General features: G+C 36.8%; 1 protein-coding gene across 3 annotated transcripts in view; it reads right to left on the bottom strand.

Moving 5' to 3' along the window:
• Nucleotides 1-16,546, bottom strand: part of ITGB8 (integrin subunit beta 8) — a 108,457-nt gene that overhangs the window by 74,016 nt on the left and 17,895 nt on the right. The window contains exon 2 of one of the 3 annotated variants that reach the window (XM_021101903.1): nt 9,627-10,048. In XM_021101903.1, the coding sequence (XP_020957562.1) occupies nt 9,627-9,693 (67 nt within the window). In that variant the 5' untranslated portion in view covers nt 9,694-10,048. 3 annotated transcript variants of the gene reach the window in all.

Genomic DNA, 16,546 nt, shown 5'->3' with positions numbered 1-16,546 from the left:
GACCCCTAGCCTGGGAATTTACATATGCCGCACATGTGGCCCTAAAAAACAAAAAACAAACAAACAAAAAACAACAACAAACAAAAACAGAAAAAACAAAACAAAAAAACTATTGGTGAGAGTGATGATAAATACAAGGAACAACAGCAAAAGGATAAACCTGAAGATGTAAAACAGGACATCAAAGTCATAAAATATGGGGAAGGAGAGTAAGAAAATCTAGACTCTTTTTTTTTTTTTTTTAGAATGTGTTTGAGCCTATAAGACTATCAGTCTAAAGCAAGCAGATATAGGAAGGGGTTCACATACTTGAAAAACAGGGCAACAGCAAATCAAAAACCACAGATGCATGAAAACCAAAAAAGAAGAGGACACAAGCATAAAATAAAAGGAAATCCTCCTAGCAAAAAAAAGAAAAAAAAGTGAAAGAAAGCAACAAAGGAGAAACATAGAATCAACTGGAAAACAAGGTTTAAAATGGCAATAAATATGTATTTATCAGTAATTACCTTAAATGTCAATGGACTGAATGTTCCAATCAGGAGACATAGAGTGGCAGAATGGATAAAAAAAACAAGATCCTCCAAAGGACTGGATAACAAAACAAGATACCTCCAAGGGACCGACCTTAGGGCAAAGGGCATATTTTACATACAAAGAAGAGCTTGTACCAATTCTTCTTCTTTTTTTTTTTTTTTTTTTTTCCCATTGTACAGCAAGGAGATCAAGTTATCCTTACATGTATACATTACAATTACATTTTTTTCCCCACCCTTTGTTCTGTTGCAACATGAGTATCTAGACAAAGTTCTCAGTGCTACTCAGCAGGATCTCCTTGTAAATCTATGGAATACTACTCAGCCATAAAAAAGAATGACATACCATTTGCAGCAACATGGATGGAACTAGAGAATCTCATACCAATTCTTAAACTGTTATAAAAGATTGAAGAAGAAGGAACACTCCCAAAGACGTTCTATGAAGCCTGATACCAAAAACAAAGATCCTACAAAAAAAAGAAAATTATAGGCCAATATCTTTGACGAATATAAATACAAAAATTCTCAATAGAATTTTAGCCAACCAAATCCAACAACACATAAAAAATATCACACTCCATGACCAAGTGGGATTCATTCCAGGTTCACAAGGATGGTTCAACATGCACAAATCAATCAGTATAGTATACCTCATTAACAAAAGAAAAGTCAAAAACCACATGATCATTTTAATAGATTCAGAAAAAGCATCTGACAGAATTCAACATCCATTCATGATAAAAACTAAAGTGGATATAGAGGGAAAATATCTCAACATAATAAAAGCCATTTATGACAAACACACAGTGAATATAATACTCAATGGAGAAAAGCTGAAAAGCCATCCTGCTAAAATCTGGAATAAGACAAGGATGCCCACTCTCACCCACTTCTATTCAACATAGTATTGGACATTATAGCCACAGCAATCAGACAAACAAAAAATATAAAATGTATCCAAAGTGGAAAAGTTGGATAGGTAAAACTCACTATATGCAGATGACATGATACTATGTATAGAAAACCCTAAGAATTCCACACAAAAACTAATTGAACTGATCAACAAACTCAGCAAAGTAGCAGGATACGAGATTAACATTCAGAAATTGGACACATTTCTCTATATGAACAATGAAATATTAAAAAAGCAATATTAAAAAAAACCTTTTAAAGTCACACCAAAAAACAAAATAAAAATAAAATACCTAGGAATAAACCTGACCAAAGAAGAAAACATTTGTGTGGGTTATGTCAGAGAATGTTTTGCCCATTTTCTCTTCTAGTTTTATGGTATCATTTCTCATGTTTAAGTTTTTGAGCATTTTGAGTTTCTTTTTATGCCTGTTGTGAAGGTGTGTTCTTCTTTTACTGATTTACAAGCAGCTGTCCACTTTTGCCAGCACCACTTGCTGAAGAGACTTTTTCTATTTCATATTCTTGCCTCTTTGTTGAAGATTAATTGACTATAGGTATCTGGGTTTATTTCTGGGCTCTCTGTTCTGTTCCATTTATCCCTATGTCTGTTTTGGTACCAGTACCACACTGTCTTAATTACTGTAGCTTTGTAATATTGTCTGAAGTCTCAGAGAGTTATGTGTCCTGCTTTGGTTTTTTTGTTTGTTTTGCTTTGGCAATTCTAGTCTTTCATGGCTTCATATAAATTTTTGGATTATTTTTTCTAGTTCTCTGAAAAATGTCATGGGTATTTGATAGGGATCACATCACATCTATAGATTGCTTTGGATATTACAGCCATTTTAACAATATTAACTCTTCTAGTCCAGGAACATGGAATAACTTTCCACTTCTTTGAGTCCTCCTTAATTTCTTTTATTTATGTTTTATAGTTCTCAAGACAAATGATTATGGCCAAATATGGCACAAATGAACCTATTCACAAAATAGAAACAGACTCACAGACATAGAGAACAGATTTGTAGTTGCCAAGGGGAAAGTGGGAGGGAGTGGGATGGACTGGGAGTTTGGAGTTAGTAGATGCAAACTATTACATTTAGAATAGATAAACAACAAGGTCTTACTCTATCGTACAGAGAACTATATCCAATTTCTTGGGATAGTCCATGATGGAAGGTAATATAAGAAAGGAATGTACATAGATGTATAACTGGGTTGCTTTGCTGTACAGCAGAAATTGGCACAACATAAATCAACTATAATTTTAAAAAATCAAGGAGTTCCTGTTGTGGCACAGTGGTTAACGAATCCGACTAGGAACCATGAGGTTGCGGGTTCGATCCCTGCCCTTGCTCAGTGGGTTAACGATCCGGCATTGCCGTGAGCTGTGGTGTAGGTTGCAGACATGGCTCGGATCCCGCGTTGCTGTGGCTCTGGCGTAGGCTGGGGGCTACAGCTCCGATTCGACCCCTAGCCTGGGAACTTCCATATGCCGTGGGAGTGGCCCAAAGAAATAGCAAAAAAAAGACAAAAAAAAAATCAAAAATCAAAAACAGGCAAAAAAAGTTGTGAATCACTATTTTGTAACCCTGAAACTTATATAATATTGTACATCATCTATACTTCAATAAAAGATAAAATGAAATAAAAATTTCTAAAAAGTCAATTTAGCCAAATATACACACATCAGTCCAATCTATTACAGTCTATTAAAAATACAGTTTGACGTGAATGTAATTGGATTTCTGAAAATCTCTTAGAAAACCTTAATTTTGTTCACATTTTCCAAGTGATCATTGACTGAATATGGATAATTTTGGAATTATTACCCAGAATTAAGTGAGTATAATACATGTGAAACAACTTCGATAACTGTCATGAGGTATGTATAATAAATACCTATCCTTAACAGGAGAGAGTATACAAAAATCAGAAAACTACATACTCATGAAATTTACTTATGTATTCTTTGTTTTAGATGACATGTTTACTAATTTTGTTTTTTAGGGTCGCACCTGCAACATATGGAATTTCCCAGGCTAGGGGTCAAATTAGAAGGCAGCTGCAAGCTGATGCCACAGCCACAGCAATGCCAGATCTGAACCGCCTCCATTACCTACGCCATGGCAACACCACATCCTTTAACCCACTGAGTGAAGCCAGGGATTGAACCTGCATCCTCATGATTACTAATCAGATTCTTAACCTGCTGAACCACAGTGGGTTAAGAACTCCTACTAATGTTATTTTGAGAATGTTTAATCTATATAAGAGAAAGGAGGAAGAAAGTAGACCAGAAAAACATAATCTAAAGACTGCAGAAATTTCAGTGTTTAGCTTGTGAGCTTCCCATAAGTGATGAGATCAAGTGAAAGTTCTAGGAAACATTTCTAATGTTTTTCTGTTCTAAAGTCTACAGTACAAAATTTCAACAAAATTTATAAGATGCCCATAGTTATCTGAAAGAATGAAGAATGAAAACAGAAAGATTATAGTCCTTGATGTTTAGAATTAATCATTCTAGATCGTCCTGTTACTCCTAGACAGAATGATTTGTGAAAAATGCACAAATGCATTTTTATCAGACAATACCCTCTTCCTAATTGCATTTACTATACAAATTAAGTTAAACTTGTACAATTATATAAAAATGCTTCCTTTTGGAGTTCCTTTCATGGCGCAGTGGTTAACGAATCCGACTAGGAACCATGAGGTTGCGGGTTCGGTCCCTGCCCTTGCTCAGTGGGTTAAAGGATCCGGCGTTGCCGTGAGCTGTGGTGTAGGTGGCAGACGCGGCTCCGATCCCACATTGCTGTGGCTCTGGCGTAGGCCAGTAGCTACAGCTCTGATTAGACCCCTAGCCTGGGAACCTCCATGTGCACGGGAGCGGCCCTAGAAAAGGCAAAAAGACAAAAAAAAAAAAAAAAATGCTTCCTTTAAAAGAAAAATAAACACTATTATAATGGATGTGTATTCTACTTTGATAATCATTAAAACAAGGTAAATTGAGGACACGTAGAATAAAGTCTGGAGTATAACCTCAGGACTTCCTTGTTCGAGATGTATGCCATAATCATGTTACATTACAGTACATTACATTACTTAATTATTGAAAGCTCACTTGTACACAGAAATTTTGTTATCATTTGATATAAAAATCAAAACAAAGAAATAGGTTAGTATTTTAATCACTTGCCATTATCTAGCTATTCCAAGTTTTGATTCAGGAACTGTTTCCTAATGGCTGCTAAAACAATATAGGGAAGGAGGGCATGGTTTAGGGCTCTTTAAAAATTGGGCACAAACCAAAGTCCGAGTTAAATTTTAATAGAGATTAAGTAAAGGGACATGGCATAAAAGGAGGAAGCATAAGAAGTTCTTTGGAAAAGATGGATCTGAGTAGGGAAACTTGGAAGAGCTTAGAAATATATTAGAAGGAAGTTAGTGCCTGAGGCCATTATCTCAAAACAGGGAGATCAAGGAAATAATACAACTATTGGTATTTATCTTTTTCTCCTAGTTTTTTCCTTGGAGTTCATATATATAATACGAAACTGAATTCTTCATTTATTAGTGTTCTTCATTTACTTTTTTAATTATACATGAAACACAATTTTACTTTTGAAATAGAAAAAGCATATATAATTAAAATAATTATAATACATCTGTGGCAAAACTTCAACTACTAACATAATTTTATGCAACAAACCCAAATCTCAAGTGCGCTCATACAGAATTAGTTTTAAAAATTAACTTTAAGACTTGTAGTTTGGGGAGTTCCTGTCATGGCTCAGTGGTTAACGAATCTGACTAGGAACCATGAGGTTGCAGGTTCGATCCCTGGCCTTGATCAGTGGGTTAAGGATCCGGCATTGCCATGTGCCATGGTGGAGGCCACAGATGTGGCTCGGATCCCGCATTGCTGTGGCTCTGGTGTAGGCCGGTAGCTACAGCTCTGATTGGACCCCTAGCCTGGGAACCTCCATATGCCGCGAGTGTGGCCCTAGAAAAGACAAAAAAAAAAAAAGACTTGTAGTTTGTTACTAAACTGTAATTCAGAAAATACTACTTTCTAACAGCAGCACTCTGCCTAGATTGGCAAATTCCTCTTTTCTACCTATATCATTCTGCTTAATTTCTTTCAGACTTGTATCAAATAAGCATTCAGCCCACATAAATGAAAATAAGTATCATTATGGGGAAAATCATTTTGTCTAAATAATTTTGCCTCTACTTGCATGTGAAGAAACATATACTTGTATTTATGTTGAGAGAAAAACAGCTTGGCTCTCTTTCTTGTCTCCCCTGTTACTTGTCCCATTGATTAGGTTTGATAGTGTAAAGGTATATTTGGAGGAAAGGCACTGGTGTGATAATACTCAATTCTTATAAAGTGGCTCTGGAAAAGGATGAGAGAATTCTAAGAAAAAATAATTGTCTTAGTTTCCCAGAGGAAGAATCTGATATAGAGACTCTTGGCAGATCATTTGAGAGGAAGTGAGATAAGAATATCAGATAAGGTGCTCAGCAAAGATGTTGATGCAGTTAAGTCTGATATCGGCCAGAACCCACCCAGAAGCTGGAGCAAATTGACACCATGAAGTTGTCACACCTTGAGGGAAGGGCAGTTTGGCTTTTATACCCTCATCCCAGTCAGTTATTGAGCTGCATGCCCTGGAGGGGATAGGGTGGAGGCAGGGTGGGTTAAAGTCTCAGATATCTTTGAGTCCCAGATATCCCTTTGGATGGAAGTCAGTTCTTCTGAGAAGGTGGCATTTATGATTTATTAACAACCAGAATTCAGAGGGCTGGGGATGGTGTGCCAGCCTATAAAAGGATTCTGGATGGGGTGCCAGCAACATCTACTACAGAGTGATAAATAATTGGAGTAGCAGGCAGAGATTGCTATTTGTCTGCCTATTCTTTACTAAGAGCATCCTAGTTTTGTTCAAGATGGCATTGAGGAAAACTGGAACACCACATTTTCCAGCCTTTTTTGTGTAGTCATATGACTAGTTCTGATGACTGCTATGGGGAAGGCAAAAGTTGCTTAATAGGGCTTCTCTCACAATTCCTCAAAAAGGGGGATGACTCAGCTGGAAGGCCCCTTTTTGCCTTATGCTTGTCCTGATTGTCCCTGCCTGGAACATGGATGTGATGTCTTGGAACAGCAGCAGCCATCTTTAGACTAGAGGTAGTCTTTCTCATGGAGGCCAGCAGTAAGGATGACAGAAGGAAAGGGTCCTAGGCTGCTTGTTACTGTGGAGTTGCTGTCCCTTTCTGGGTTGTCTCTCAGAACTGTTTCTGACATTAAGAGGAAAATTCAACCCAATTTTACTTAAGCAATTGTTTTTAAATGCCCTCTTACTGGTAGATGAACAAAGCACCTCAGTTTTTCATCTGAATTTTGAAAGGTATATTAATAAGAGCTAGTAATAGCAGTATTATTTACAGTGGTCAAGATATGGAAGCAACCTAAGTGTCCACTGACAGGTGAATAAGATGATAAAGAAGATGTATGTGTATATATAAATACAAACAATGGAATATTACTCAGATATTAAAAAAGAATGAAATTTTGCCATTTGCAACAACATGGATGGACTTGGAGCGTGTTATGCTAAGTGAAATAAGTTAGAAAAAGACAAATGATACATCACTTACATGTAGAATCTAAAAAATAAAAACAAACTAGTGAATATAACAAAAAAGAAAAGGCTCACAGATATAGAGACCAAACTAGTGGTTACCAATGGAGAGAAGGAAAAGGGAAGGGGCAAAATATTGGTAGGGGATTAAGAGGTATAAAGTATTATGTATAAAAAATAAGCTACAAGGATACATTGTACAACATAGGTAATATAGCCAATATTTTACAATAATAGATGGAATATAACCTTTAAAATTATATCACTCTGATTTACACCAGTAACTTATATTATACATCAAATATATATCATTGAAAAAATTAATGAGAAATATTTGAGCAGGATTAATGTAAATGCTTTTTCAGAAATGTTAAGCATATTACTTTATATAAAATAGACCATGTACCCTAAAGATACTTTTTTCATGTTTTGCTTTTCCTGGGAAAAGTAAGACTACTGGGCTGTCAGTTCCTGGAAGATAGTACTTACATGTATTTTCTTTCTATCCTCAGTGTCTGAGCCTAGCACTTGGTATACAATAAATATATGATGAATAATTGATATTCTAAGTTGACTATAGTTTTTCATTTAATTTCTGAAATCTTTCTGGCTCCTTATTATTTGGATATTTTTTTTCTTTTAATGGCTGCACCTGTAGCATATGTAAGTTCGTGGGCCAGAAATAGAATTAGAGCTGCAGCTAGGGCCTATGCCACAGCCACAGCAACACTGGATCCTAGCCACAGCTTATGGCAATGGCAAATCCTTAACCCACTGAGCCACAATGGAAACTCCTTGCATTTTAAAATAATCTTACATTCCAAAACTTATTTATTGCAGAAGGCAATAGAACTATGTTTACTTAATGATTCACATCTGGATGAAATCATCTAATGTTTCCAAATGTTAAAAAAAAAATGTACCTATAGTGACAATTTTCTTTTCTTACTTGGTCTTCTGATGTTATACTGTTATGCTGGTTTATTTTAAAGCAAGGGTAGTTTCTTTCTAAAGAACTCTGAATGTGTGATGGAATGATACTGAATTGAAATAGCACTTTTGAATGCTACCATTATCAGATGCAAAACTACCAAATTCACTTTTTTTTGTTGTTGTTGTCTTTTTAGGGCCGCACCCACAGCGTATGGAGGTTCCCAGGCTAGGGGTCCAATTGGAGCTACATCTGCCAGCCACGGCCACAGCCACACGGGATCTGAGCCTCGTCTGCAACCTACACCACAGCTCACAGCAAAGCCAGATCCTTAACCCACTGAGCAAGGCCAGGGATCGAACCCATGTGTTCATAGATACTAGTTGGGTTCATTAAGCCACTGAGCTATGATGGGAACTTCTCAGTTGTTTTTTTCTTAATGCTCAGCTCTAGATCAAATTCCACTTCAGCAGATGTTCTTTGCCCCTTTGAGGCTGAGTAACTTTTCACTGAGCAGAACTTCCTCATAATGCCAATGTTAGGAAATAGCACTGATGTCTCTTCTTCTCATTTACCAGGTTTATTAGGCTTTTATTATATGTAATCCTTGTGTCAGGGACAAGTTTCAACCTCCCTTGTTACATAGCAAAAAATTCATATGAGTACAACAGGGTTTTATGCTAGCATAAAGATTTTTGGAGCGCAAAGGGGAAACTAAAGTCACTTTCAACACTGGGCAAGTTAAGAAATGTTAGGGCAAGGCTACACATTCCATTAGTCTGCCCTGCCCTGTTTGGGGCAAACCCAACATGAATCAGTATTTAAAGTAGGCTAGGATGGCATAAATCAAAACTCTAGTTCATAATGGAATTTACAAGAAGAACCATTGCGAAGCCACTACTGATGACACTCATTTGTGTTGAAACAGGCCACCTCAAGAAGGCCACTCTATCAGAAAGTTTTATTATGACTGATTTACACACATTTTAACCAACTTTGCTTTGAAAAAGTTCTGATTGCAGGTTACCTTGGGTGATTGTATAATTTATGCTCTATACCAGAACACATTTTAATTTTAAGGGGGTATTATTACACTGCTGAAACAGGTATAAGCTGGAACTCCTCAGGCAAGCAGAGGCCTCAGGTCACCCTAAATGCACAGTAGTTTGGTGTGTATAATAAGAAATAAAAACAATACACAAGGTGATCCATGGTGAGGTGACAGGAAATGTGAAAAAAAAATAAATAAAATGCCTTCAGTTATTACTAACGAAGGAATCTCTTCACATTAAGGAGGACCTGTCAGGTTTGAAGGATATGTAAAACTCAGAAATCTGGCAAAAATTTGGTTGATCATTTTTAGATTATATCTTCTTTGAAATGGGAAGGAGATGAAAAAGTATAAAGAGTATTTGTCATTTTCATTTGAAAATGACTTTACAGTTCATATTATTTCCTAAAGAGTGAAGTTTCTTTTGGTGGGCCAAGCAGGTATTCAACATAAAACAAGATATTTCCTAAAGAGGTACAAATCCAGTTTTGCATTTGCACCTTTTCTTAAGCATATCAGTTTGTCCTCTGAAATTTACTCACCTGGTGGGAATTTGTGACAAAGTGAGGGAAACTCACAAAGAAAGGTGAGGAGCAATAAACATAGCATCTGTTAGTATTGTTTTTCTACCTCAAACCTGAAACTTGAAAAAGGATCAAAATTTCAAGGTTCAAGGAGGGCTCCAGAGGCCCCTCTGAGGCAAATTCTGGTTAAAGCTGCATTTGTCTAACTTGGAAAAGCAATAGTAGTCATGTGCTTTGTGTCTTGTTTTAACTGGAACTTTTCCATACATTCCAACTGTCCTGTTTATGAGGCACACTCCCTTTTCATAAAAGCCAAAATATTCACCGGTTTCCCACTCTTTTTCTCTAAATAATGTTTTTAATCGAACACACTGGAGTTCCAGGGGCTCTTCCTATTTTCCTCTCCAGCTTTTAGCAGGTGTGAATTTCCTTCCTCCTACCTAAAAAGAAAAAAAAAATCACAGTGCTATTCACGTCAAAATCTCAAATGCCACAGTTAAGGAGGTAAAAAAAGTGCCCCAGGATAGTAGGAATACATTTTGTCATTATATCTTTTAAATTTGAAGTCAAGTTGCAGGTTTGCACTTGATGAGGACAGCAAAGAAACACCTTATATTGTAAAGAATTTTGTTCTAAGTAAAAAAATAAATAAAAACTCAAAGTGAAATTTAGTTCATTCAGCATTTGGTTTTCTTGCAGGTACATTTCAAAGACCCAAAAGGTATGTGTAGTTGACTCTGCCACTTGAAAATCAAATATATATATATGTGTGTGTGTGTGAGTGTGCACTATGATAAAACTGGAGGGAAAAAAACCCTAAATATTTATTAAGTGATTACTCTCTTTTGGGCCCTGTCCTAAGCACTTTATATGTATTATCTCTCTTAAAATGTATAGAGCCCTATGAGGAAAGCACTACTATGCCCCCCCCTTTTTTTGTCTTTTTGCTATTTCTTGGGCCGCTCCCACAGCATATGGGGGTTCCCAGGCTAGGGGTTGAATCAGAGCTGTAGCCCCTAGCCTACACCAGAGCCACAGCAACGCGGGATCCGAACCACATCTGCAACGTACACCACAGCTCACGGCAACGCCGGAGCGTTAACCCACTGAGCAAGGGCAGGGACCAAACCCGCAACCTCATCGTTCCTAGTCGGATTCGTTAACCACTGAGCCACGACAGGAACTCACTACTATGCCCATTTTAAAGATGAGGAACTAACTAAAACTTAGGCAAAGTCTCTACTTAGTCACATAGCTAGTAAGCACAGGGACCAAGCTGGAACCCAGTTCTGACTGCAGAGACTTTTTTCTTAAACACTGTCCTATATGGAATAGAGAATAACAGAAAGACAGTTACACCAAAATATGATTTAAAACCCTTGCTAATTAGTACTATTATTAGTACTATTATTAGTCTTACATGATGATAATAATATGTCATGTAGCTGAAGAAAATTCTTTCATATTCGTAATATGTCATTACTTTTCCTATCATCAGTCGTACTCTAGAGATGAGGATGTTAGATTCTCCCCAGTAGGATTATTTTGTGTCCTCAGTGCCAGAGACATCCCTAAGTACTTCAGTGCCCTTTTCAAAATTCGTTTTATTTTTATTCATTTTATGTTCAAGGAAACTTTGAGTTTTAACACCAAAGCCCCAACCTGAATGTCTTAGCAAGTGCTTGAATCAGATTGGTTGGCACTTTTTCAACAAGGGAGAGAGTTTCTCCTTTTACAACTGTGTTTCCCCAATCTCTTGCCAGGGGACAGTTCTGGGCTACATGCTAATTAGGCAGAAGCACTTGAAATGGTGTTTGCAGTTGCAGTTTCCATTCGTGAATTTCCAGTTCTGCCCTGGAAGCCAAATCTGGAACAGGGAAGCAGGCAACTTGTTCTTGTACTAACCGCCTATTCTCTGACCTCAGCTTCATAATGTAACTTTGCTGAGGTTTTGCTTCTTTGCTGATGAAGTAGGGAAAATGCTCCTCCTCTTTGAGTGTATTTTGTATTCATCCACTGACTAGTGAAAACACTAAAAAGTAGAATATGAATTAAAATGACATGATAGGTGGAAAACTTTTGCTTTATAACATATACAATCCTATGGGGACATTTTAAGATACAATTTATAATATGGAAGATGTATTTTTAAGGTTATTCAAAACCATATATGTTAGATATATCAGTTACTCATTAAGGTGGTACCTGTAATACAGAATCATTCATTGTTTTATGTTTTAACCTTATCAGCAAAGAAGCATAAGCAAACTTGCTGGGATGGAGGTGTTATGCATATTTATAGTATTATTTTCACAGTTCTATACATCTGTCAAAAATCAATCAACGCTTTAAATGATCTAAATTTTATCATCAGCATTGTAAATTACCTTTGATAGAGTAACAAGATAAAGGACAGTCAGAGCACAGTGAGGAAATATATTCTATTCCTTTCTTGAAAGTGTATAAAAATAATAAATTACTTTATGTAGTTTTTTAAAAGTAGGCCAATTAACACATTATATAAACCTTCTGACTTACATATGAATTTGTGGCTAATTAACATCATTTATCCCAACACTATGTTTACCTGGTTTATATAACTTCTATTCAGATCAAAGTATATATATATATATTTTTTTTTTTGTATTTTTAGGGCTGCACCCACGGCATATGGAAGTTCCCAGGCTAGGGGTCTAAGCAGAGCTGCAGCTGGTGGCCTGTACCACAGCCACAGCAACATAGGATCTGGGCCATGTCTGCAATCTACACCACAGCTCATGGTATCACCAGAACCTTAAGCCATTGAGTGGGGCCAGGGATCAAACCTGCATCCTCATGGATACTAGTCGGGTTCATTACTGCTGAGCCACAATGGGAACTCCAATGGGTAAATTATTTTAATGTTTATTCAAATAGACTGAGCTCAACTATGAGATGATAAAATTTTTTTCAAATTCAAACTTTTATATTCTGCTTGTAATTTCTTGCACACTTTCAGCTGCATGAAAAATTGAAAGGAACATGTAGTAATACAAAGTGTAAGATTAAATATCTTAGTAATTAGTACTAAATAAGCAGTAATACTAATATAGTTTGAGGTACACATTTATAATATATTTTATATTCCATTCTCTACAGTAAAAATCTTTTCTATCCTCATGTCAAAGATGATTCTAAATACTTCAGTGTCTCTCTCTCTTTTTTTTTTTTTTTTTTTTTTTTGTCTTTTTGCCTTTTCTTGAGCCACTCCCGTGGCATATGGAGGTTCCCAGGCTAGGGGTCGAATCAGAGCTGTAGCCACCAGCCTACGCCAGAGCCACAGCAACGTGGGATCCGAGCCACGTCTGCGACCCACACTACAGCTCATGGCAACGCTGGATCGTTAACCCACTGAGCAAGGCCAGGGATTGAACCTGCAACCTCATGGTTCCTAGTCGGATCCTTTAACCACTGAGCCACAACGGGAACTCCAATACTTCAGTGTCTCTTATAAAATTCATTTTACTTTTAGACTCAGGCAAAGGAAATTCTGAATTATAATTTTAAAATTTTCACCTAACTCTATCTTATAGGATAGAAATTTAATCTTCTATAATACTTATATTACCTAAACTATTTTAACTGATTGCCCAGTTTACTTCCATTGGCTGGAATTTGACTAGGTACTTCTTTATACATATATGCCAGTGATCAGTGCTTTACCTCATAGTCTTTAGTGCTGTACTTCTTAAGGAGAAGGATATTCTCTTACAAAACCACCACAGAGTTTGTTTTATATTGGACAGGGCATTTTATATTGATACTATATCATGAACTATCTATAGTCCATATTATCCAATGAAATTCTTATTCCATAGTCTCCATATTTCCTAAAATAGTCCAACTATTGATTCCCCTTCATAAAAACTCAGCTTTATTACAGTTTAGCATTCTTTGGGTAAATCTCCAACCTTTGCTTTATCTTCTTGCTCTCACTGTCTGTATGTAGGGTTCTCCCTCCATTCCCACCTCCCTCCCTCCCAGATATATCAACCTCTAATTTTGTAAAGTTCACAGCTCTTATTTAATATGCTGCTCCCAATCGTTATCATCACCAGACACTTTTCTCACTTTTACAATGCATTCATTCATTATCTTGCTTATGATTTTTAGCTTTACCCAATTCTATGAAATCACCCAAATCACCCTCACATTTCACCACCTCCACATTAGAGTTGTTGAGAATCCCTGGGGCCAGGAACTACAGCAGGAAATTCTCATGAGCTAATGGGGCCACTGGATCATGAAACCATGAAAGAGTTCTTAGGCCCAGGGTCCAAAGAGAAGCAGGATAAATAAAAAATTCAAGAGGAGTGAGAGAATGAGACAGAAGGCAGGCTCCTGAGCCAAGAATTTTAAATATGAAATTGAAAACAAACAAGTACTGTTTATGCATCCTAAGCAACAACTTATATCTTAGATCTGAAGTTGGCTTTATGGGGCATTGTTTCTTCCAGATTTCTCTCTCACCTAACCCCTAGGCCTTGCTTTTGTTCATCTCTTACTGACTTTTTATCATAGTTTCTCACATTCATTATTCCATTTCTTTCTCTTCAAATCTCCAAACCCTTCTGTTAAGTCCTCATACTTAGATATGACCCAGCCTCACCTTCATGTTACCTAGCACATCTAAATAACTTTTTATAAAAACCCAAATTTGTTTTTGTTATCTTTTCAGAGGAAGAAGAGTTTCGTACTTGCCAAGATTATTTCACCATCTAGTGAACTGCTCCCTCAAAGACAAACAATAATTTCCTAATTATATCCAGCAATTAGCATTTAACAATGTTTAAATTGTCCTCCACCTTTTATCAGTGAGTGGGCACTCTATCACTTCTCCCATTGCCACAGTTTATTCTCTTTATATGTCTTTGCCTCTTTTTACATCTCTCTAAACTCTTTACCTTGATGGCTTCATGAACTAACATGACTTTAAGTCTCATCTGCTTGCACATGACCACCAAATTAGTACCTGCAGCTCTAAACTTTCATGAAAGTTTCTGTCTTGAATTTTCAACAATCTGCTAGACATCCCACATAGATTCCTACTGGAAGCTGCAAGTCTCAAATAAAACTCATTTTTGCATCTACCAGTAGCTCTTCCTGACTTGACTGACCTATTTCTGTTAATTACAATATTTTCCTCATTATTGTGCTTTAAATCTTTTTGGTCAATCATGACTCCTCCCTCTGCCATACTCCCAACAACCTATCAGTCACCAAGACTTCTTACTTTTACTTTAATATCTTTAGCATTCATCTCTCTCTTAGTGGACTTCAGCCTGGTTTAAACTCTCATTATTTATCATTTGCTTTCTTGTTAAGAATTTTCTCACAATCTGTTACCTTGGGTATCTACCACTGAAATTCATTATCCATTTGTTCCTCAGTATGTCCAGGGGATTGGTTCGAGGACTCCTCCATACCAAAATTAATGCTCAAGTCCCTTATAGTATTTGCATATAACTTACACATATCCTTCCATATACTTTAAATCATATCCAAATTACCTATGATATTTAATGCAATGTTAATTCTTTGTAAATATTTTTAAATGCAATGTAAACATTATGAAAATAGTTGCTGGCATGTGGCAAATTTGAGTTTTTCTTTTGGAACTTCCTGGAATTTTTTTTTTTCAGAGTATTTTCAATCCATGGTTGAATCCATGAACGTTAAACCCTCAAATATGGGTTATTGCCTACCCTACGGAATAATCAAATAAAAAATTTTCAATGATTTCTCACTACCTGAGTAGTAAAGTTCAAATAAATTCACCTGTGTATAAGTTGACATGTCTTAATCAATATGTATGCCTCCTCTCTCTGCTTGCAGAGTCATCCTGGGCATTTTTTCTCTGTTACAGTCCTTCCAGTCCTTCAGAATCCAATTTAGACAGTTATCTTACTTTTATGTCTCTTCCTTCCTGTCCCCTTCAGGTATTTCTCATCTTACTACTTTTGAGTCCTTATAGAATTTGCATTGTGATCCTTACATTCTGCACTGAATTATAGTTATTTGTATCTGTGTTATTTGTGGGTTTTTTGTTTATTTAGTTAATTGCATTTTATGTAAGTGTGTATAATTTACATATTACACATTTGTAAATATATTTACCAAGAAGCAGATTCTTCCAGGGAGGAGATGATTTAGGTAATTTGGAAAGTCTTCACTAAACCCTTTCATTTGCAAAGCACTGTTGGTTTATACCACCTCTAGGCATAATTCTCAGGTATTGTATACCTCCTCAGACAATCAGCTCCATCCAGGGTCAAGGGTATCCAAAGGCATCCTGCCAAAATTCCATTTCCCACTTGGTAGGATATTGAAGTACAGTGAGCACTCTAACACCAGAACTAAGTCAGGCTTCCTCAGACATTTCTCTTCCTTCCATAGAATGAAGAGCAAGTCTCAGAACCTCCCCCTCCCCCTCACCACTCATCTTCATCACCACTATCTACCTTGAGTTCACAAAGACTACTCTTACTTACCCCTGTTCCTGTCAGTCCCTACAAAGAGTCTAAGACTTGCAAGTGCCCCTCTGATCTTTCATAGGCTCTACATAGTCTTTCTTCTTCTTTCATCTGCACTCTTTTACAATTCCAGAAATCCTCTTCTTGTCCTCTCCAAAAGTCTTAGTCTCTTTCCAGAATTCCTGTATGTCAGTCTCTTCTATGAATTTTCCCATTCCTTCTTGCTCTAATGAAACCTGCATCACCTCTGAGGATGCAGCTTCTCTTGCTTACCTCATGAGTAATGGCTTTTTCTCCTACAACTCTCATACTGGGCCTGGAGGCAGATAGCTGCCTCCTTAGATCTTATTGCCATTTCCAGGGCATTCTCCCTCCCTCACCCCTAACCTCTTCTGGCTTTGACAGTCTTAACTAAGTTATATCACA

Source organism: Sus scrofa, chromosome 9, assembly GCF_000003025.6.
Source record: "Sus scrofa isolate TJ Tabasco breed Duroc chromosome 9, Sscrofa11.1, whole genome shotgun sequence".
Classification (NCBI taxonomy): domain Eukaryota; kingdom Metazoa; phylum Chordata; class Mammalia; order Artiodactyla; family Suidae; genus Sus; species Sus scrofa.
This window is presented reverse-complemented; position numbering and strand designations above follow the sequence as displayed.